General features: G+C 35.0%; 2 protein-coding genes across 2 annotated transcripts; both read right to left on the bottom strand.

The window, feature by feature from the left end:
• Window positions 1–10,863: 10,863 nt before the first annotated feature.
• Window positions 10,864–12,252, bottom strand: LOC141641407 (uncharacterized). The gene has a single exon (XM_074450069.1). It carries the CDS (start codon window positions 12,250–12,252, stop codon window positions 10,864–10,866), a length of 1,389 nt encoding a protein of 462 aa, XP_074306170.1.
• A 10,029-nt stretch (window positions 12,253–22,281) lies between these two features.
• On the bottom strand, window positions 22,282–23,508 carry LOC141641408 (uncharacterized). The gene is made up of 2 exons (XM_074450070.1): window positions 23,376–23,508; window positions 22,282–23,285 (listed from the first exon to the last, which is right to left on the bottom strand). Exons 1-2 carry the CDS (start codon window positions 23,506–23,508, stop codon window positions 22,282–22,284), a joined length of 1,137 nt encoding a protein of 378 aa, XP_074306171.1.
• Window positions 23,509–24,450: the final 942 nt, after the last annotated feature.

Genomic DNA, 24,450 nt, shown 5'->3' on the forward strand with positions numbered 1-24,450 from the left:
TAATTAATTAATTTAATTCCCGAGTCTTCTAAATAATTTATTTAATTTAATTCCCGAGTTATTTAAATAATTAAAGACGGGTTTTGAGTCGGGTTTGTTAAAATGAAAAAGCTACTATATCGGGAAAGTTTCCATTTTAAGAAATTATATTTTTAGTAACCTTCTATTTTGGGAAGTTGGGTCAAATACTAATCGGGTATTTTAGTTATCAATTGGGCATAAGTTTGGTGTCGGGATTGTATTTCGGAAAGCTTCTATTTTGGGAGATTTCTATATTTAGTAGTTAGTAATTATAAATATTATAATTGTTTTAGGTGACGGATTCGTGAAGGATCGATAATCGATTCGTTGATTTATTTTCTCGGATCGCTTGAACTACTTAATTGGAATTGCTAGCACTTTGAGGTAGGGAAATACACTTGACCTATTATCGTTGTTGTTGAATTGTGTTGACTTGATTCGTGGATTGTTGATTTACGTTATGATTCATATACGGAAGGTGATTGATCAATTGATCGTGTTGAGTATGTTATCACAACATTCGGTAGCTGGCATGATTTCATTCATTAATATACATATTATGTTGCATTATTACTGTTGAGCATTTCATATGCATTGGAGTTGGAGGATGGTGTAGGGTGACGATGTTGAGATACGATGTGAGTTGTGATAAGGCCCAGGCGGGTTCTGCAGGACTTGCCCTGGTGTCCTCACCGCGAGTGGCGAGATCGGCTACGGTCGATATATATAGTCTACCGGGATCGGTATGGTCAAGGTTGTCCGGGGTATGAGATATGAGATATGAGTTGAGATGGAGATGGAGGTGACGGAGGAGCATGCATATCATATTTTATTGTTGCATTGTTTTCCCTACTCGGCCTTCGGGTGACCGACCCCGTATTCGTGTACGCCCGTGATGATCCAATTATTGGGGAGCAGATTGACAGGTATTTCAGAGACTGATGGGAGCTGGCCGGGAAGAGAGAGCTTGGATGACTGACTTAATGCCTAGCCCACCTTAGTCTTATTAGGAGTTTTATCAGGCTTTATCTTTTGGTCATATTTTTGGAAGCTTTGTTTTAATTCCAGTTGTAATCTCACTATAAACATTTTAATAAAGTACTGTGTTTCTTTCCTTTGTTATCTACTCGCCTCGGGTTTCGAGATGGTAACACCGTCATTTATCTGAGGAGTCCTAGTTCAGGCCCTTAAATAAATGGGGGTGTTACAAAGTGGTATCAGAGCGAACGATCCTCAGGCCTAAACCAATGAGCCCAATGAACATAGGATGTGTCTAATTAAAATGAACCCCGGGATAGAACTGTTAGGAGCACACTAAGGTAAGGTATGAGTTAGGGGCCCCCTCACACCGAACCAGCGGCCCTCTCAGTTTGACCCGGAAACCCTGAGTGTATATGAGAGAAAGGGTAGCAAAGTTGCTTGAGGTTGAGCATGAAATTCCTATATCGTTGCCTAAGTGTTAACCGATTGATACATTGATTATTGCATAATCGAGTTGATGTATACCTTGAGACCCATATATTCTAACCATTCTGCAGGACAACGCTATGGTAAGTATTTTGTATGAATGATGACGTGAGCATATGATGTTGTGAAAATGAGAAATAAAATTTTCGAGTTCAGGTTAATAATCAATGAAGTGTTGTGGTAGCCGTGAGTATGAAAATAATTGCGAGTCGATGATAGTTACCTAGTTGGATGTTGAATGATGTGTTGATAGTACTATTATGCCTAGTAATATGCGGTTATGTGATTCCGAAGCCATGCTAGTATAGTATTGTGATAGTAATTAGAAACACTGTTGAATTGCATGTTTTTAGTCATAGCAATCGTGATTTAGATGTAAGGAGTAGATCGAGATGCGAAGGGATTCTATGGGGTAGATGTTTACGTAAGTACAGTGTGAGATTTAAGTTAGGATGGGTTAGTATCGATAGTATGGTTGTAAGAGTTTGAAACATAGAAAATGAACGACTTAGTGCTGAAACTCGTTTTGTTTGATTTCACTCTTTAATTGACCTTACTGCCATTTTCCTTCTGTTTATTGCCTATGGATGAAAATTTTATGAGAGATAACCTTGGGAGTTAGTGTTCATTTGGCGTTGGTTTCATGCTTATGTGATATACGGATTAGGAGTAATAAATATTTTAGTGAGTTGTGGTTAGGAAGTTTCTGTGCAGTGATGTTTTGACCAACGATTTTGTAAAAATCCTCATTTAAATTGTATTAATAATTTTCGCATAATTCCAACTCCATCGATCATAAAATTCGCATATGTTTTCAAATTGATAAGCCACGAAAAAAAAAAAAATCTTGATGTCTCTATATTAAACGGTAGGTTTTGCAAACTGACCCAGGTTTTGGACCAATTGCTGTCACATGTTTGTTTAGACCAACTGAGTTGTAAAATTCTTTAAAAATGAAATTCTTGTGCTTTAGACCTAAATCTTTTTCCCATGTGTTTTTAACTCTCCGTGTTTTATAAAAATAATATGAATCAAGTTTTAATCGAACGGTTGTTTATTCGTGATCTTTGAAAGTTACAACGTGAAACATGACTTGTAAAATGTGTGTTCTAGGTTGAGTTTCATACAGTTGTTTGATTAATTCATGAACCTTAGTAATGTGAATTTATAATGCTTTATATGACGATAGTAGCACGCATGTTCAGTAGTTATATATCTTAACAAGTGATAGAATTAAAAACTTAGTTGATAACATTATTGGCATGATAGCATGAGTAAAATTGGATAGCTTAATTTGATTCTTAATCGAGGGTGAAATGTTTATACGAGTCCAGTTGTTTGCATACTTTATATACATTTGGCATGTTGTAATGTCTCTGGGTGTGCATCATATTTGCATAGTGGTCGGATATATATATAAATATAAAACTATATTGTCATATCTTGGTAGGTTGATGGCGTTAAAAGTTAATTGATTGTTCTAATATACACGCATGAATAATTATAATAATTATGTCTAAATGTTTACACATGGATGGTAGTAATGAGTATGTCTAAATGTTCACACATGTAGGATGCATCTGAGTTCTAATGTCTTTCATATGAGTTGTGTGCCCATCGTTATATTCATTACCGTCATCGCATTAAGTTATTTCAGTTGGACCTACACCTATAACATGATAATAAACGGTGTTGTTATTCCTTATTGAATATGTTCGTTATTACGATGTCATAAAATGCTAAAGTGATTCTTGCAATTGTATGGGTGTGATATAAAGGAAACTGTTTGATATAACACGACAATTGGCATATCTATATTCTTGAGTCGTTACTATCAATTATATTATAATAAAGATTGTTATGATAACTATGTTGACAATTATAATAGGATAACCCTTTGATGATTCACATGATATGCATTGGTTTAAATGATAGTCGTTATAGTTACATTTAATTGAGCCTACGAGTTGCCTAATTATTCAATCATGCAAATCAGAGAAATTGTTCAAGTTGCTAATCTTTTATCATAGCTAGTGTTCTACAAAGTATATGATGGCAAATGTATATGTTTAAACTATTTATACAATATCTTTGCTTTGCTGAAAATGAATTATACTAAGTTCTTTGGACACAATTGAATGATATGGTTGCTACGATGTTAAACACATGAGGGATATGGAAGGAATGTTGTCGTTGTCATAAATCATATGTTGTTACTTTTATTGGGAAATATGTTTTCAGAATTGATATTGTGCAAACAATTTTGATAATTTAAAATATGAATGATGAGTATGTTGTTGATTGCTTAAAGTCATCGGCCTAATTCGTGACCTAAACCAGTGAGTGAGTAAATGGTTGTACAGACATGTCAATAAGATCATGTGATTGTGAGGGATAGCAGTGGTAGATCTGTTTCCTGTGATATGTTTACAAATGTGAGAAGTTTTTAAATTGTTTTGTTGATTTTGCTCTCGCTCGTTCATAGTCTATAATTGATCATCAAATTTGTTTAGTTGTGAAACCGTGTAAACCTTGGTTCCTTTCTTATTGTCCTTTTAGTTTGATGTAGCGTTTTTTTTAGTTAAGCATGAGCTAGTAATAAATGTTACTTGTTGACAATCAGTTAATTCCTTAATAAAACCTTGTTTCGACCTTAATATTGATGCGCAATCTCTTATCATGTGTTCCTTCCTGTCACATGTGGTTGATAATGATTTTGTTGCATGGGCATACGAAAATTGAAAAGAGGTTACGAGGACGTAACCATGTTTCTAGTTGGGTAGGATTGTAAAATCTTGATGCTTAATTTGCACTTGTTGGTAGGTTATAGTTGACCAAGTTGACGTTTAGTTGTGGGGTACCTATGCAAATGAGTTCTATATGTTTTGTTCCTACTTCTGTTAGTTGGTTGATGTGTAAAAGGAGAGTGTAGTTAAACTATTGATATTGAGATTGAGATTGGCCACTAGTATTGAGTTGTGGGGCCTTTGTGCCGAGTTACGTTTGCGGTCCAGTGTGACCATGGTTATTGAGTTACTTGAGTTCGAGATCGGAATTTAGATGGAAGATGACGGTGTTCTCAGATGATTATTTAATTGTTATACATTTGTGTTCTCAGGTAGTTATTAGTTGTAGTTAGTTGGGTTAAGTGAAGATGAGTTAAACTTCGGGATGAAGTTTATTTTTAGGAGGGCAGAATGTAACATTTCGTGTCTGTTATGTTTAATTGATGTGTCAAAAGTGTGTGTTAACTGTGTTAGAAATGCGTGACGTCCGTATGTACGATATACAATACCCTTCTGAGGTTGAGTACGGGAGCGAACTTCGGGACGAAGTTCATTTTAAGGGGGGAAGACTGTAATACCCCGTATTTTATATAATCGGTTAAACGAATATTATTATATATTAGTTATTATACATTTTATATTACTAATTAAGTCGGGTTAATGGTGAGTCGATAATTACGTAAAGCTATCGTAAGTTAATTAAGACGGGTTTATACGGAATTCGAAATGTGAGCCAACCCAATTACCCTCGACCCATTGGAGTTGGCCCAATAACATGTTCAACCCATTTAACCCTAACCCTAAACCCTAAACCTAATAGTACCCTAATCTCCCTCAACCCGCCTCCCTCAACCCGTCTCCCTCCTTTCATCAGCTCCAACTTCTATCTTCACGCATAGAGAGAGAGAGAGAGTGAGCTTGGTTGTTGATGGCGCAGCAAGGAAGAGCTAGGGGCCTTTGTCGACGACCGTGGGTGGCCCTGGTGGCGGTAGTGGCGGCAGGAAAAAGGTAAAGAGCAACCTCCTTTCCTCTGTTTTCGTTTTATGTCGAGGTTTTGGGTGGTGTTTCGTGGCTTAGGGAGGTGTTGATGGTGGTTGTTAGCAGGGTAAGGGAGTAGGGTGGTATATGACGAGTGTATTGGTGGTGGTTAGGGTGGTTTTAGGTGATGGTGGTGGCAGAGAAAGGCGGCAGCGATAGGAGGGGTAGCACACGGGTTTAGATACATTTTCGAGACGGGTTTAAATGGTTGGGATTGGGGTGGCGCCACTTTGTGGACTCGGGGAGGTCGAAACGGCGGCGCCACCGTGTCCAGGTACGTGGGTTGGCGGCGAGTAGGACGGTGGTAGTTTGCGGGGCTATGGTGTTGGTTGCGGTGGAGGTAAGGAAAGGACAAATGGCGTTTGGTGAGGCACGGTGGTGAACCAGGCCAGTTGACGGCCCTGGTTCGACTCGCCGGCGGGAGTCGACCAGGTGGGGCTTGGTTGTTGGTGGCTGGGTCGAAGTGGGGAGCAGGTCAGGCGGTTGTCGTGGTGGTGTAGGTGGCGCGTGAGGAGTGTGGGCGAGAGTGAAGGCGTGGGTCGTGTTTAATCGGGTTATTCGAATTGTTTTAGTTTTGAAACGGGTTTTCATAATTTAAATCGTTATAATTCGTAATGGGTCGTATTCTTAATTAATTAATTTAATTCCCGAGTCTTCTAAATAATTTATTTAATTTAATTCCCGAGTTATTTAAATAATTAAAGACGGGTTTTGAGTCGGGTTTGTTAAAATGAAAAAGCTACTATATCGGGAAAGTTTCCATTTTAAGAAATTATATTTTTAGTAACCTTCTATTTTGGGAAGTTGGATCAAATACTAATCGGGTATTTTAGTTATCAGTTGGGCATAAGTTTGGTGTCGGGATTGTATTTCGGGAAAGCTTCTATTTTGGGAGATTTCTATATTTAGTAGTTAGTAATTATAAATATTATAATTGTTTTAGGTGACGGATTCGTGAAGGATCGATAATCAGATTCGTTGCTTTATTTTCTGGAGTGCTTGAACTACTTAATTGGAATTGCTGGCACTTTGAGGTAGGGAAATACACTTGACCTATTATCGTTGTTGTTGAATTGTGTTGACTTGATTCGTGGATTGTTTATTTACGTTATGATTCATATACGGGAAGGTGATTGACTGAATTGATCGTGTTGAGTATGTTATCACAACATTCGGTAGCTGGCATGATTTCATTCATTAATATACATATTATGTTGCATTATTACTGTTGAGCATTTCATATGCATTGGAGTTGGAGGATGGTGTAGGAGTGACGATGTTGAGATACGATGTGAGTTGTGATAAGGCCCAGGCGGGTTCTGCAGGACTTGCCCTGGTGTCCTCACCATGAGTTGGCGGATCGGCTACGGTCGATATATATAGTCTACCGGGGATCGGTATGGCTGGGTTGTCCGGGGTATGAGATATGAGATATGAGTTGAGATGGAGATGGAGGTGACGGAGGAGCATGCATATCATATTTTATTGTTGCATTGTTTTCCCTACTCAGCTTCGCGGCTGACCCTGTGTATTCGTGTACGCCTGTGATGATCCAATTATTGGGGAGCAGATTGACAGGTATTTCAGAGACTGATGGGAGCTGGCCGGGAAGAGAGAGCTTGGATGACTGACTCAGTGCCTAGCCCACCTTAGTCTTATTAGGAGTTTTATCAGACTTTATCTTTTGGTCATATTTTTGGAAGCTTTGTTTTAATTCCAGTTGTAATCTCACTATAAACATTTTAATAAAGTACTGTGTTTCTTTCCTTTGTTATCTACTGCCTCGGGTTTCCGAGATGGTAACACCGTCATTTATCTGAGGAGTCCTAGTTCAGGCCCTTAAATAAATGGGGGTGTTACAATCGTCGTTCTTATGTAGTAAACAATACGCAAAAAAAATTAATTAAGAATACTAAAGATTCACACAAATTGAAAGTCGCGAAAGTGGTAATTAAGCCCCTTAACTTTGTTCAATTGTGAAATTAGGCCTCATAAGTTTTAATTGGAGTAACCAAACCCCTTAAGTTTCACCAAAAGTGAAATTCAACCCTATTTTTAAAATTTTCACAAAAATTTTAATTAACAACATTATAAAATCACATTATAATACAATTATTTGTCAATTGTAAAATATTTTATTTTATGATTTAAAAATTTTATATTTATATTAAATATTGAGAATTATTTTTTTGAATTTTATAGTATATAGACAATTTATTATATATGTATGAATACTATACAAGTTATAAACAATTTACTAAATATGTATGTAAAAGTGTTCTTTAACGATTAATAAATTATGAACAATTTCGTAAAGTTGCAATTAGTTATGTTTAGTATATAATAAATTTTTTAATACTAATATAAAATATTGTTAATTAAAATTTTTGTGAAAATTTTAAAAATGGAGTTGAATTTCACTTTTGGTGAAACTTAAGGGGCTTGATTGCTCCAATTGAAACTTATGGGGTCTAATTTCACAATTAAATAAAGTTAAGGGACTTAATTACCACTTTCGCGAAATTTAAAGTCATCTACTAAGTTTCATACTCCAAAATTTACAATACAAAATCACAAATAATCAAAATTTAAAATTAAGGATGTCAATTAAACTAGCAATTAACAAATAATGAAAATTTACAACACAAAATCACAAATGGAGTATCAACAATTAAAAACTGTACTCCTGTAGTTGCTGCCATACGCCTGTTCTCTTTCCGCTGAGACACTTTGTCTTTAAATCTTTAATAAATATTTTCACGCGCGAATTCTATATAACCTTAGTTACGTAGATTCTTTAGAAAAAAAAATTACACGAATCAAAGGGTGCGCACCCTCGGTCCGCCCTGCGTACTCCCATGTTATTTTTATGTTCCGAAACATTCCCTTATGTACCTACGTATATATTAAGATTAAACTTATAGTCACAAAAAATCTCTTTCAACAAGGCACTTAAGACATAGTTGTATAAATGTACTCCCTCCAATTTCATTTATTGTTTCTCTTTCTTTTTCACATAAGAAATAAGGGAATCAATTTGGACCACACAATACACATGACCCCACATCAAATTAATTTTGGACCACACAAAGTTGTCCAAAAAAGGAAAGAGGGAAAAATAAGGAAAATGGATAGAAAGGAAAAGAGAAACAATAAATGAAATTGAAGGGAATATAAGTTTTGGAGCAATATATTTAAAGTTTTGAATCAACTCGGAAAATAAAAACGTTATAATACATACCATTACTCATTCGTCTCGTTAGAATTTTTTGTCTCCCCTTAATACAAATCTTTGTTACGTGACTAAGTGACTAACTATTAGGGCACTTGTACTTTTATAGGTAGAGGACTCGCAACATCATTATACATAAAGAAAAAAAATAAGGGAGAATGCACATGGTGCCCTTGAGGTTTGCCATTTTGCATGATATACCCAAAATTTTGATCCGGAAAACTTTAAGAGGTCATAACTCGTGTTTAAGAAATCGGAATGTGATGGGTTTTTTTTTTTTTTCATATCGATCGTCATTTCGAGAACTACGATTTGGAAAAAAAAAATAGTCGTATTTGGATCCCGTGGCTAGGAGTTTTAGTATGTCAAAGTTTTTTTGACCGAACTAACTTTGAGTAACCATATCTCTTGGTAACGAATTCCAAACTTGAATATTTTTTTTTTCAAATCGTAGTTCTCGAAAAGACGATCGATTTGAAAAAAACCTCGTCACATTTCGATTTCTTAAACACGAGTTATAATCTCTTAAAGTTTTCCGGATCAAAATTTTAGGTATATCGTGCAAAAGGGCAAACCTCAAGGGCACCATGTGCATTTTCCCAAAGAATAAAGAACGTGGACCTGCAGAATACTATTGTCCGTAAGCCTTCGCCTTAAACAATCCAGTATCTTTGGTTATGCTAGATTGCTAGTTGCTTGGGACGGTATGGCTCCCTCACAACGAATAATGGATAGTCCACTTTACGCATCAACCACAACTTGTCTCTTTTTTTTTTTCTTTAAATAGCAACCTCTTCCTTCTTTAATTGATAACTAGTTTTGTGATCCGTGAAATTCACGGGATGTTCTGTTTTTAGTGTAATACTTTAGTGATTTAATACAATAACATACTACGATCAATTCAATTTACAGTTTTCATGTTTTAAGGGTTGTATAAATTCAATTAGTCTTTTATATAACAGTTTATCAGAAATTAAAATAGCATACAGTAGATATACTAAGACACCCCTACCAGAACTAAAGTAACTCAATGCAAGCTAAAATGAATTAATAATATAAGTATTCATATAATCAAATTACACAAAACTATATTATCAAACAAAGATCCCCAAAGATAGATCACTCTCACAAATTAGATATCAAAATTTCATCAACAATTCTGAAAATAACATAAAACACACAATTAGAAATGTTATGACAAAATTAACATTTCATACTCCCATAAAATTGAAGCTAATACAATAATAAATTGAGGAACTAAGAATTTTAAAGCAACAACAACTTGAACAACAATTGGATCATTATTGCCGAATACTTCACCTGTTAAACAATATTATACAAAAAATGTTATGTCATCGCCTAAAATATTCCACCTTTTAGCCATATATTTCAAAATATATATAATAAATGCTCAAAAATTATTAATCATCCACGATTCCACGTTGATGTCACCAATCTTTAGTTAGTATGGAAAATATAGTTGTTTAAGCAATCTTAGTATTTCTCTTCTCCATATAATCTTCTTTCTTCAATAAGTCATACCTATTAAAAAAATAACACAATAATAGTGGAATTTGTTTTATGCAATATTATCGTTATTAACTTAGTTTCACCTAAGTAATAAAAAAAAAGGGAATGATAATCAAATCGTAGAGATGTAAGTATATTTATCTTTGAAGAGCTTAACACCATAAATAATCTTGATAGCCCCTAAATGAGAACAAAACAAACACATACGCGAAGTTGAAAATGTGATGAACACTTCATAACCCAATGAAACTTTCATAAAAAAAAAATTAGTTAATAATATCGGTGACACATACCATTCTAATAACGATAGAGATAAGAAATTTTTTGTTTACAAATTTTGCGTTCCATAAAAAATATATAAACAATTGAGGATGCGTTTTATGGCTATTAAATATTCTTTTTTCATTATTATCAAATTTAATATAGGCATAAATAAAGATCAAGTTCATGACTTTTGAGCATCCATTTTTCATTATTATGAAGTTTAATATAAACATAAATATGGGGAAATGAGAAATGGTATGTAAAAGGTTATTATTATTATTATTATTATTATTATTATTATTATTATTATTATTATTATTATTATTATTATTATTATTATAAAATTTTCCCATTTGTCATTTGTCAATACATTTTATTATTATTATTATTATTATTATTATTATTATTATTATTATTATTATTATTATTATTATTTATTATTATTTTTTTGCAAGAAGATATACCTCATTTTATTAAAAAGAGGATAAAAACTTACAAAGGCTAACCACTAAGAGGCTAAGAGCCTTAAGCGAGATGAGCAACAAGACAACTAGGAAGAGAGTTACAAGCTAACAAGCGATGTTTAACAGTAAACTGAATCTGACTGAGAAGAGCTGCATAAGAGCTCTCATGCCCAGTGAAAATTCTTTGATTTCTCTCCTGCCATAAGTAGTAGATAGCAGCAGCAAGACAAGCTTTTCTCCACATATTCTTCCAATGTCTCTGACCCTTGGTTTGAGCCATCCATCGAAGCTCTGTCCAGAGACTAACAGAACGACTGCAAAGATGCATCCACTGAAGCAAAGCATTCCAGACATCCTGAGAAAATGTACAGCTGAAAAAGAGATGTTCATGACTTTCAACAGCAACCTGACAAAGGACACATCTGTTAATCAGAATCAGACCCCTGCTGATAAGAAGATCAACCATGGGCAAATGTTTAGAAGCAGCTAAGATGGCACAGGTCTTGTGCTTAGGAACAATGGCATTCCCCTGAAGAGCTTTAAACCAGTAGACAGTCTCCCCTTTGTCTCTGAACCAATGGTAAGTCGTGCTAACCTGAAATTTACCATGCCTGACCCAGCTGTTCAGTATCTGAGTAGCAGCCACAATAGATCCAGTTCTAGCAACAATTTCTTCCTTAACAGCCAGTATACTACAAAGACACTCAGAATAACGATCTTTGACACTAATAGTCCAAATAGAACCAGTGGAAAGAATATAGGCTCTATTCCACTGTGCCCAAATTCCAGAAGTGTCATTCTCCAGAAGCCAGAGCCATTTAGCAAGTAGTGCTTTATTCCAGGATAGAATTTCCTTGACACCAAGACCACCCTCCTGAGCTGGTCTACAAACAGCCGCCCAGGAGTGGAAGACTTGTTTCCTGCAGCCCTCATCAACATGCAAGAAAAAGTCTTTACAGATCTTAATGATACGTTTCAAGATGGCCTTGGGAAGAAGAGCACTAGCACACCAAAAATTAGTAATGCCAAAAATTACAGAATTAAGGATCTGAACCCTCCCAGGCTTAGACCAGTGGAGGAGGGAATTCTGAATTTTAGTTACAAGGGTACCATAAACCTCAGTAGAATTTCTACAAGAGTTGAGTGGGATACGTAAGTATCTGAAGGGGAAGCTTCCTTCAGTAAACCCAGTATGCTGAAGAATAAGGGCTTTGACTGCAGAAGAAACCCCACCAAAGTAAATCTCAGTTTTACTAATATTAGCTCTTAAGCCAGACCAATTAGTAAAAAGGTTCAACAGATGAACAGCTCCTTGAACAGAAGGTAAATCACCTCTTACAAAAAGTATAAGATCATCTGCAAAAATCAGGTGAGTAAGCTTAAGTTTAGAGCATTTAGGATGCAGGGAGACCTGAGTTTGAAGAGTTAACTGAAAGAAATGTAGATTCATATACATACTAACATACTCATATATGTTAAAATTAATTTGTCATAAAATTAAATACGGATTTTATGCATGCAAACAATATAATAAAAGGAAGAAATCATGTTCTTACAATGAGTATTTCGGTTTTATTGGGCACAAAAGAAATCTCCTTTTCTTTTGTTCTTGAGCTTTCCTTATGGAAGAACAAGATCCAAGTGTAGGATCTCTCCTTAGGAATAATACCCAAAGCTTAACTCTTAATCTAATTAATATTATTTGAGCTAGTATAATATTAATCTAGTGAAAAATTGAACCAAAAATTGTTTGGTTTTTGCTCCTAAAACCGGGTAGGAGAAGGTATTTTGGAGTATATTATCTCTCTAATTTATCATTAAAATGTAGAGAGGAAATTATCTTTCTAACACTAGAAATTATGAATGTGAATGAATGAATAATTTTTAGAGGAGAAAAACTCTCTAAATCCTCTAGCAAAACCGGTGGGGAGGAGTTTTTTGGGGAGCCAATGCATGCCCATATTTGTCTTCACAAGATGAGTAGGGTTGCATGGCTACTCTAGCTTTTTCATCATTATGTTTTCTATTTAAAATATAAACATAATTTTACCCTAATACTCCTCTAATATTTCGGCACTTTAAGTTAATATGGATCCCATATTATTTTTGTCAATTGTCAATATGTCACATGTTACATGTCACATATATTTGTTATGTAATTTTTAACATATTAAAAATCAACGTATTAATAAAAATACGTCACACACAAAAATCGACTTAGTAATTTCATAATTACTTGTGCCAAATTATTTTACCAATTTATAAATCACAACAGATTGTATTTATAATAATTCATTCAATTCCGATTGTTTCTTTAAACAATAATTTCATCCGAGTAATGATACAATTCGATTACTCAGACCGTATCTCATTTAATCACATTTCAATTTGATACGTAAATTTTACTTCCAAAATCGTCCGTCAATTTTTCAAGTAATTTAATTAACTCGTAACACTATATGATTAATTAAATGATCAATTAAGAGTATTGCCCTATAGGTATGACCTAGGGGTCAATCGATCACCACCGTCACACGACAGTAATGTCAAACTCTAGTCACCAATCATTACCGATATATGTTGACCATTGACGATATAAATACTTCCCAATTGTATTCTTTAAAATGAGATTCAATAATGATATTTAAATCATGTGATCGCACTATTGTTGAGGACACATTTCCCAACAATCTCCCACTTGTCCTCGACAAGTGTGCGTCACCAATTCTCTTGTCCTATTACTATCTCCCACTCAATGCAAGGTGTCTTTCAGGTCGTACTTGCAAGTGATCATATCGAGAGTGGTTTCCTCGATCTGGAGAATAACTGATTGACCGGACTTATCTATCATAGATACTTTCCGAGCGTGGCCACGCATTTCCAATTCATTACTCCTCGAGTGGCCCCGAGATATTGTTATAACCCGACAAGGGGTGGACAATTCAATCGCACTCATTCCCTTCGACTAGCCAACACCATCATAACCCAAAATATGCCCATTTGACCCCATTTACGAAGGTCATAGTAACACAAATCAAAGTTAATCTGAAACTGTGCCATCTTAGGCGAATAGTCTTTAGTCAAAAGAATCGACTCATTAGAATACTATAGTAGCTCTCGCCACGACCAGGCTATATAAATTTGCCAGAACTCTATAAGCGGTCATAAGGCCCGACAAAACGTTCCTAACAATCTGCCTATGTGATCGACTAGTCATCTCACATGACTCTATGGCACTTGAACTTGCCATCAATCGCCTCACACTCTAGTCACTTCGAGTCGTCACCTCATACAAGTGACTATGGGCAAATACTATGTTAATCCGTGTTCACTTTAACGGGGTTCAATTGTCTCTACAACCCGTTTGGATGTAACAAAGTATAAATTAAAGATAAAAGACAAATGTGATTATGAACATGAACAAAAACAACACTTTTATTTCATTTCAAAATCTAACAAAAACTTGGTACACGTTTAAGTCCCATGGACGTAACATGTCCATCATGCTTAGCCTGCGATAAAGGCTTGGTGAGCGGATCGGCTATGTTGTCATCCGTCCCAACCTTACAAATCGCAATTTCCTTTCTTTCAATGAAATCTCTTATTACATGATACTTTCTAAGTACATGTCTAGATCTATTACTAGACTTTGGCTCCTTAGCTTGGAAGATCGTCCCACTATTATCACAATAGAGAGTGATGGGATCATTGGCGGTAGGTACTACTTTTAGACCTTCCGTGAATTGCTTGATCCACATAGCTTCCTTGGCGACTTTCGATGCTTTGCTATGTACTCACCTCCGTTGTCGAATCCGCGATTCTGACTTCCTTGAAGCTTCTCTAGCTAACGGCACCACCATTGAGCATAAACACGAAACCAGCTTGTGATTTCATGTCGTCTCTATCTGTTTGAAAACTTGAGTTCGTGTATCCATTAACACGCAACTCAGTGTCTCCTCCAAACACAAGGATAGAGTCCTTAGTTCTTCTCAAGTACTTAAGGATGTTCTTGTGACAAAGAATCCAGTGACTCTCACCTGGATTTCCTTGATATCTACTCGTCATGCTCAAGGCATACGAGACATCGAGACGTGTGCATATCATGGAATACATGATTGATCCAACAATGAAGCGTAAGGGATCAACTTCATGCGTTCAACATCATGGGGTTCGGGGGGACATTGAGTCTTGCTCAATATCGTCCCGGTTACCATAGGTACCAAACCCCTTTTGGATTTGTCCATCTTTGAAGCGTCGAAGAATCTAATCAACATAAGACTCTTGACTTAGTGCCAATATCCTCTTGGATCTATCTCTATAGATTCGGATACCTAATATGCGTTGTGCCTCTCCTAAATCCTTCATTTGGAAGTGGTTACCTAACCACTTCTTAACAGAAGACGACATTGGAATATCATTTCCAATGAGTAGTATGTCATCGACATACAAAATTAGGAACACAACATTGCTCCCACTGAATTTCATGTATAAACATGGTTCCTCAATACTTCGAGTGAAACCATTTTCCTTTATTACATGATTGAAACGATGATTCCAACTTCTAGATGCTTGCTTAAGACCATAAATGGATCTCTTAAGCTTGCATACTTTGTTAGGATTTTTAGGATCAACAAAACCTTCGGGTTGTATCATGTACACCTCCTCTTCTAAATGCCCATTTAGAAAAGCGGTTTTGACATCCATTTGCCATATTTCATAGTCATGAAATGCGGCAATCGCTAACAAAATCCGTATGGATCTTAGCATGGCTACGGGGGCGAAGGTCTCATCATAATGGAGACCTTGGACTTGGGTAAATCCCTTTGCCACTAGCCTAGCTTTGTAGACATCGTCATGTCCTTCTATGCCATTCTTGATTTTGAATATCCATTTGCATTGAAGGGGTCTTGCCCCTTTAGGCAAATCTACCAAGTCCCAAACTTGGTTTTCAAGCATAGAATCCATTTCGGACTTCATGGCTTCAAGCCATAAGGTGGAATTAGGACTAGAGATTGCGGCCTTGTAGGTGGCGGGTTCGTCACTTTCCATAAGCAACACATCGAGTGTTCCATCTTCCTCGATAAGTCCCACATATCGATCGGGATGGCGAATTGCTCGACCCGTTCTTCTTAGTGGAGGAGGTACAACCGCGTTAGACGACGAAGGAACTTCTTCTTGCGTCTCTACCTCGGTTTTTGGCTCTTGAACTTCGTCAAGTTCAAAATTTCTCCCACTCTGTCTTTTAGAAATAAAGTCTCTTTCTAAGAAGACAGCCTCGCAAGACACAAACACTTTATTATCTTGAGGTTTATAGAAGTAGTATCCTCGAGAACTCAAGGGGTAACCTACAAAGGTGCATTTTTCGGATCTTGGGGCAAGCTTGTTGTCATTCTTGGTCTTGACATAAGCATCACATCCCCAAATTTTCATGTAGGATAGATTAGGAACTCTTCCTTTCCACATCTCAAATGGAGTTTTTCCGGTGGCCTTAGTGGGACTATTATTCAAAGATATAATTGCGGTTTGAATCGCAAATCCCCAAAACGAGTTTGGTAAATCGGTTTGACTCATCATTGATCGAACCATATCAAGTAGGGTTCGATTTCTCCTTTCGGCAACACCATTGAGTTGTGGTGTTCCGGGTGGAGAAAATTGTGATATAATACCACAACCTTTCAAGTGTGAATCGAATTCAAGGCTAAGATATTCTCCACCACGATCGGAACGTAGTGCTTTTATCTTTTTGTCCAATTGGTTCTCTACTTGGTTTTGAAATTCCTTGAATTTCTCAAACGCTTCACTCTTATGTCTCATTAAATAGACATACCCATGTCTACTCAAGTCGTCGGTGAAGGTTATAAAGTAGTCATAATTTCCACGAGTGGTGATAGTCATTGGTCCACATACATCGGTGTGTATGAGTCCCAATAGCTCACTAGCTCGTGTCCCTTTACCACTAAAAGTATTACGAGTCATCTTGCCAAGTAGGCAATATTCGCATGTACCATATGATTGATAATCAAATGGTGTAATCACATTAGTCGAAATTAATCTTTTGATGCGATTCTCGTTTATGTGACCTAATCGACAATGCCAAATGAACGCTTCACTTGGGTCACTTGTTTTGAGTTTCTTTGATTGAATGTTATAAATATCATTTGTCGGATTTGAGGTCTCTAAAATGTATATGCCATTGATTGAGGAAGCTTGGCCTATAATCAAGTCGTTCCTAGAAATAGAGCAACGATTGTTCTTAATGACAAAACAAAAACCGTCCATATCTAGCATGGCAATTGAAATAATGTTTTTAGACAGCGTAGGCACATAAAAACAATTATGTAAATACAACTCAAATCCGTTTGGCAAAGCTAGAACATAAGTTCCTTTGGATTCGGCCGCTACCCGAGCTCCATTTCCAAGGCGTAGATCCACATCTCCCTTGCTAAGCCTCTCCACATCTCTTAAACCCTGTAAATGATTACAAAGGTGAGAACCACAACCGGTATCTAGTACCCATGTCGTAGTGGAAGTATAATTTATATCAATAACATAAATTTCTTTAGGAATTTTACCTTTCGGAGTGATGATTCCTTCCCTTATATTTCGCAAATATACGGGACAATTCCTAAGCCAATGTCCCATGCCATAGCAATAATGGCACTCATCATTAACTTGCTTGAAGTTTTTGATTTTCTTTCCCTTCTTCTTGAACCTCTTGCCCTTTGAAGCAAGAACTTGATTGCTAGAGCTCCCACTAGCTTTGGCATCTTTATCTTCCAGAGACAAAGACCCTATAGCTTGCATGAGGTAGTCTTCCTGAGACGGACTCACACGAGGTCTAGTAGTAGTGGGTGGTTTAGACGAGGTGATGAAGTTAAGGTTTCCATCCGAACCTATCCCGAAATGAAGTTCTCTAGTTGTATCGAAATCATTGTTGGAGCAAATGTCGTCAAGAACGTTGTGATATGACTCAATAGTTATCAGTGCGGTAGCATTTGGTGGATTCATTGTAAAGAACTACAAATATGGAGGAAAAGGAAAAATTAACACTTGTCCTTTTTAAATCATACTTGCAAATTAACAAGATATGAACATTTAAATAGTGACCTCTACCCAACTATTATAAATGATTCCAAGACCCAAATTCATATCAACTTAGGCACGGGATAGCCGATGAAACCCTTATTAATATAACTCGGTGGATTAACGTTTAATCGATTCTACTTTTAGAACTCTTGGTCGATAAAATTACTCTAATGATTATCTATAGCCCAAAACACATCGACAAGGGCACGGTGGGGCCGATACATCCCTTATCAAATACTTTTATTGAGTTCAATCCAAATTTCGAATAAATGTGTCCATGATCCAAATCCAGATCAATTTGGGCACGGGGCGATGAAACCCTCATCAACACGAATTCGGTGGATAAACATTCATCACCCACTTCCCCTACGTAACAAGGTTTGTACCCCGGGATGGCCGAGTGCACTCCCTCGCGAAATAGGTTTTCATGGTTTCTACTATTTGGTAAGGCTATGTCTCAATTAATTGTTTTAGCGAGAGGTCATGTCAATTTATTATCTATCACGTTTTAAGTGAACTAAAGCGGTGAACTACGATAATTTTAATTGACACGGTCGAAAAACTCGATAAGACTATGCATGTTTAGTTATGGCGATTTAGCGATGCATGTGACATAAAATAAGATGCAAGCATAAAGATAAATAAATCCTAGTATGACCTTTCCTATAATAGAAAAACTATTTAACTATTACATATTCGGAAACCAACTCCATTGGTCCCTTGAACTTTGGTTGTGGCACGCATCTCGAGGTAACACCGTCTTTATGTATCGCCATTCTTGAAGAAATCCGTCTTTGGGAACTCCGGAATGAATAAAATTACATAATAAATTACATAATTTCCTATTATACATTTGTAACTAAAATAAAATAAATCTATTAAATTACAAAACGGTGATACGAGATCACAATAAAATTACAACTGAATCGATATTCCCATACATTTCGGGAAATACCAATTAAATCTAAGGCCATACTAAGTAAAATTACATAATTCAAAATTACATAAATTAAAATTATGACAATCATAAAGAAAAATGCAGCATTATAATATGTATGAACATGCTTAATTTTATGCTAAATCGCCTTTTAATTAGTCAATATCGTATATTACTCGGTTTTTACGGATTTGCGTGATTTCAACATTTTATAATCACAAAAATGCATAAACTCATATTTATGCATAAGTTAATTACCCTAACCTCTTAGGACTCAAAATATAGTCTTCACTAATAATTTGACCATAATTAACCCATATCTTATAAAATTGTTCATAAATGGACTAAAATTACAAAAATAAGCTATTAAACTTCAAATAAATCACAAAATTTCAAATAAATTCAAAATTTGAAATTTAAACTCATGAACATTCTGGAAAATTTCCATGACACTCATAATTTTCAAAATCTTAGGTTAAAAATTTCGAAATATTTCCGGAAAAACAATGTTGCGGTTTATCGATTTTAATAAAATAATCATAAAAACATGGAAAAATTATTTTCACTAACTTTTCAATTTTAGATCTGAAAAAGATAATAAAATGCAACATTAGACGTTTTTCCTAAGTCATAGATTATGTTTTATTAATTTTCCACTAATAATGTCACTATTTATGCTATTTTTCTTCAAAAATCCATAAATCATGCAAAAAGACTTCTTTATAGCCAATTATTTTACACACATCTTGTAAAATTGCATGTGACAACATATTAATTTTCTATGACCAGATTCGAAATTTAACTCATATTAACCTATTTTTCACTTAAATCCGAATTTAATAATGAGAAATTCATTTTTCGAGCATAACAAGTCCACAAATTATGAAAATTTATAGGTTATCTCAAAATAATATATTTGACAACATATCCAAAAACCAAGTGAAAATTCGAAGTATAGCTAATTTTAGACCAAAAATGACATTTTTACTCATAAAATCACATTTAAATGCCATTATTGAAAATTATGAACAATAAAAATCCGAAAAATTTACCAAAATATCCTAAAACATTTTAGGACCAGAAATATTAACATGCATGTAATAATTTCGTGATATATCATAATAACACTAATTTTACAAGTTTTATTTGTTATTCTTATAACTCGGAAAAACTTTTAACCAATTTGCATGCAAACAACCGTGGCTCTTGATACCGATTGAAAGAAATGTAGATTCATATACATACTAACATACTCATATATGTTAAAATTAATTTGTCATAAAATTAAATACGGATTTTATGCATGCAAACAATATAATAAAAGGAAGAAATCATGTTCTTACAATGAGTATTTCGGTTTTATTGGGCACAAAAGAAATCTCCTTTTCTTTTGTTCTTGAGCTTTCCCTATGGAAGCACAAGATCCAAGTGTAGGATCTCTCCTTAGGAATAATACCCAAAGCTTAACTCTTAATCTAATTAATATTATTTGAGCTAGTATAATATTAATCTAGTGAAAAATTGAACCAAAAATTGTTTGGTTTTTGCTCCTAAAACCGGGTAGGAGAAGGTATTTTGGAGTATATTATCTCTCTAATTTATCATTAAAATGTAGAGAGGAAATTATCTTTCTAACACTAGAAATTATGAATGTGAATGAATGAATAATTTTTAGAGGAGAAAAACTCTCTAAATCCTCTAGCAAAACCGGTGGGGAGGAGCTTTTTGGGGAGCCAATGCATGCTCATATTTGTCTTCACAAGATGAGTAGGGTTGCATGGCTACTCTAGCTTTTTCATCATTATGTTTTCTATTTAAAATATAAACATAATTTTACCCTAATACTCCTCTAATATTTCGGCACTTTAAGTTAATATGGATCCCATATTATTTTTGTCAATTGTCAATATGTCACATGTCACATGTCACATATATTTGTTATGTAATTTTTAACATATTAAAAATCAACGTATTAATAAAAATACGTCACACACAAAAATCGACTTAGTAATTTCATAATTACTTGTGCCAAAATATTTTACCAATTTATAAATCACAACAGATTGTATTTATAATAATTCATTCAATTCCGATTGTTTCTTTAAACAATAATTTCATCCGAGTAATGATACAATTCGATTACTCAGACCGTATCTCATTTAATCACATTTCAATTTGATACGTAAATTTTACTTCCAAAATCGTCCGTCAATTTTTCAAGTAATTTAATTAACTCGTAACACTATATGATTAATTAAATGATCAATTAAGAGTATTGCCCTATAGGTATGACCTAGGGGGTCAATCGATCACCACCGTCACACGACAACGAATGTCAAACTCTAGTCAGCCAATCATTACCGATATATGTTGACCAGTTGACAGTATAAATACTTCCCAATTGTATTCTTTAAAATGAGATTCAATAATGATATTTAAATCATGTGATCGCACTATTGTTGAGGACACATTTCCCAACATTAACTTCCTGAGGTAACGTGATAGAATCTCCATACTGAGGACAAAAATATAGGGAGAGAGTGGGTCCCCTTGCCTAACACCACTCTGCCCTTTAAAGAAGCCATGAACTGCTCCATTAACTTTGATGGAAAACCAGGAGCCAGAGATACAACCCATGATCCAGTTAATGAAGATATGAGGAAACTTCAAAGCTTCAAGCATACTCCTAACAAAATCCTATTGAAGAGAATCAAAGGCTTTCTGAATATCAACCTTGATCAAACTCCTAGGGGTAGTATATTTCCGTGTATAGTTTCTAACTAAAGAATGAGATTATTATTATTATTATTCTTATTATTGTTATTGTTATTATTGTTATTGTTGTTATTTTTATTATTTTTATTATTGTTATTGTTATTGTTGTTGTTGTTGTTGTTGTTGTTGTTGTTGTTGTTGTTGTTGTTGTTGTTGTTGTTGTTGTTGTTGTTGTTGTTGTTGTTGTTGTTGTTGTTGTTATTGTTGGTGTTGTTGTTGTTGTTGTTGTTGTTATTATTATTATTATTATTATTATTATTATTATTTTATTTTATTTTGCAAGAAAGTTATACCCATCTATTCATCCACGAGGGGAAAAAATAAATGAGAAAAATCTTACAAAAGCTAAACACCGTCAAAGAACCAACAAGGTAGCCTAAATCAACTAAGGGGGTGTTTGGTTGGCATCATTGGAATGGATTGGAATGGATTTGATCCATTCCAATGTTTGGTTGGAGCATTTTGGAATGGAGTTAGATACCCAATGGATTCTAACTCCATTCCAACCCCTTGGAATCCCATACCCACCTCCTTCCTATGGATTCAAACTCCATACCTTCATGTTTATTTTTTCAATGAACCAAACAAGTTTAGAAAGGTATGGAGTTGGAACCCCATACTTTTATGGTTTCTTATTCCAATCCATTCATTTCCTAAGCAGCGAACCAAACGACCCCTAAGTTACTTGTTTACAAGCCAACTTCTAATATGAGGATTGTTACTAGCAGAGAGACGAATTTTTAAGACCCACTGTAACTCTGTGGCAAGAAGCTCAGGTTTCTTAGCACGCCCCAGGAAGATGAGGTTATTCCTTTCCTCCCAAAGAGTGAAAACCAGACCAGCTAAACAGCTAAAGACCAAAGCACATCTCCAGCTAAGCATCCCATGTTGAGGTAGCAGACGGTATAACCAATTCTTCAAGGCCAGAGCCGACCATGATCCAGTCAAGCCAAGCCAGTGCAACATCAGCCTACGAACAGCCTGAGAGAAAGGACAACGAAAGAACAGATGTCTGTGAGATTCTAAAGCCCCCTCACAAAGACAGCATCTATTAACCAAGTGATAGCCACGGGCACTAATCTTGTCAACAGTGGATAAAACCTGTTGAGCAGCTTGAATGAGGGAGATCTTATGCTTTGGAAGAATCTCAGGATATGACAGGACTCTAGCCCAACCAAGCTTACTGTGTTTTTGCCTAAGTTTGTCATACACCTTGCTGATTACAAAACGTCCCTTCAATACACTGGAATCAAGAACATCCTGGACAGCTACCTGATCCCCCACAAGCCCAAGCAAACTGTCCCTAACTTTGAGGATTGCTCGCCAACTTTCAGCATGATGAGGCTTACACTGAGCAGTCCAAATTGAGGCATCAAGCATATTATAGTCCTTTGTCAACTTATCCCAAATTCCATCTCTATTTTGGGAAAGCAACCAGAGCCACTTACAGATAAGGGCTTTGTTCCAACTCAAAAGCTCATTTATATTGAAACCACCCTCCTGCCAAGGGGAGCAAATGGAATGCCATCTTTGAAAAATCATCTTATGCTTACCAGGTTGAGTACCCCAGAAATAGTCCTTGCACAACTTGTTGATCAGGTTAACAACTACCTTAGGCAAAAGCAGATCAGAACACCAGTAATTTTCCAAGCCAAACAAAATAGAATTTATGAGCTGAAGCTTCTCTGCATAAGAAAGAAGATTACCAGTCCAGTGGTGGATAGAGGACTAAACCTTGTCAATCATAACATTGAACATCCCAGGAGCCAACCTGCCTGGATTCAGAGTAACACCCAAATAACGAAAGGGAAACTGCTCCTCAGAATAACCAGTGAGAACCCCAATCTGCTTTCTGACATCCTCTGCAACACCTCCATAGTAAATGCTGGTTTTAGCTATGGAGACCATATTATTATTGTTATTATTATTATTATTACTGTTGTTATTATTATTATTATTATTATTATTATTATTATTATTATTATTATTATTGTTATTATTATTGTTATTATATGGTTATTGTTATTGTTGTTATTGTTATTGTTGTTATTATTATTGTTGTTCTTATTATTGTTATTGTTATTATTCTTGTTGTTATTCTTGTTGTTATTCTTGTTATTATTGTTGTTATTCTTGTTCTTGTTATTATTATTACTATTATTATTATTATTATTATTAAATTTTTTTTCTTACAAACTCCACTTTGCATGAAAGTCGTTTAAAAAGTTATCTTGTATATGTAATTAAAATATGACATATTGATGATGATAGATATTTTGGTTTTCTTTTTAATTATATTTATAAATTTGTAGATATTAGTAGCTATATAATCCAAATTATTAGATTTTTTATTTACTGCATATAAGACCTTTTAGCTACTATCTTTATGGTTAAGGAGGAGTTAGATAAACAAATTGAATGATTTAAATGATGAGAGTAAGTTCTTCATTTATTTTTATAATTTAAATCATGATCTCTTGGTTTCCAGACAAAAATAAATATTACTAAACCTTAGAATGAGTTTTAATAAATTTATTAAAGTAGCCTTATTATTAACAATATAAATTACAGAATTTAATTATGATAATCATACATGACAAAAAACTAAATGTATTAAATTGCCTTTTAACTATATATTATAGATAGCACAAACTCTGCAATAAGCAGTATTGTATATTTGTGTTTACCGGCCAATATATATCAAAACAAATAAATTAGTTTAGATCTCGTGTACTCACATATCCATATATGTTAGAGTTAATGTGAGACTGTTATGTCATTAGTATCAGAAGTCTCTTTTTAATTGTCACTTTAGTAAATAATCGATTTGGAAGTTCAATTGGCATCATC

Source organism: Silene latifolia, chromosome 2 (assembly GCF_048544455.1).
Source record: "Silene latifolia isolate original U9 population chromosome 2, ASM4854445v1, whole genome shotgun sequence".
In the NCBI taxonomy this organism is placed as follows: Eukaryota; Viridiplantae; Streptophyta; class Magnoliopsida; order Caryophyllales; family Caryophyllaceae; genus Silene; species Silene latifolia.

Coding starts and splice junctions, on each gene's coding strand:
- LOC141641407 (XM_074450069.1), bottom strand. CDS start 12,252: ATGAATCTACATTTCTTTCAGTTAACTCTTCAAACTCAGGTCTCCCTG.
- LOC141641408 (XM_074450070.1), bottom strand. CDS start 23,508: ATGGTCTCCATAGCTAAAACCAGCATTTACTATGGAGGTGTTGCAGAG. Junction 23,286..23,375: donor GGGTGTTACTCTGAATCCAG/GCAGGTTGGCTC, acceptor TTTCTTATGCAG/AGAAGCTTCAGCTCATAAAT.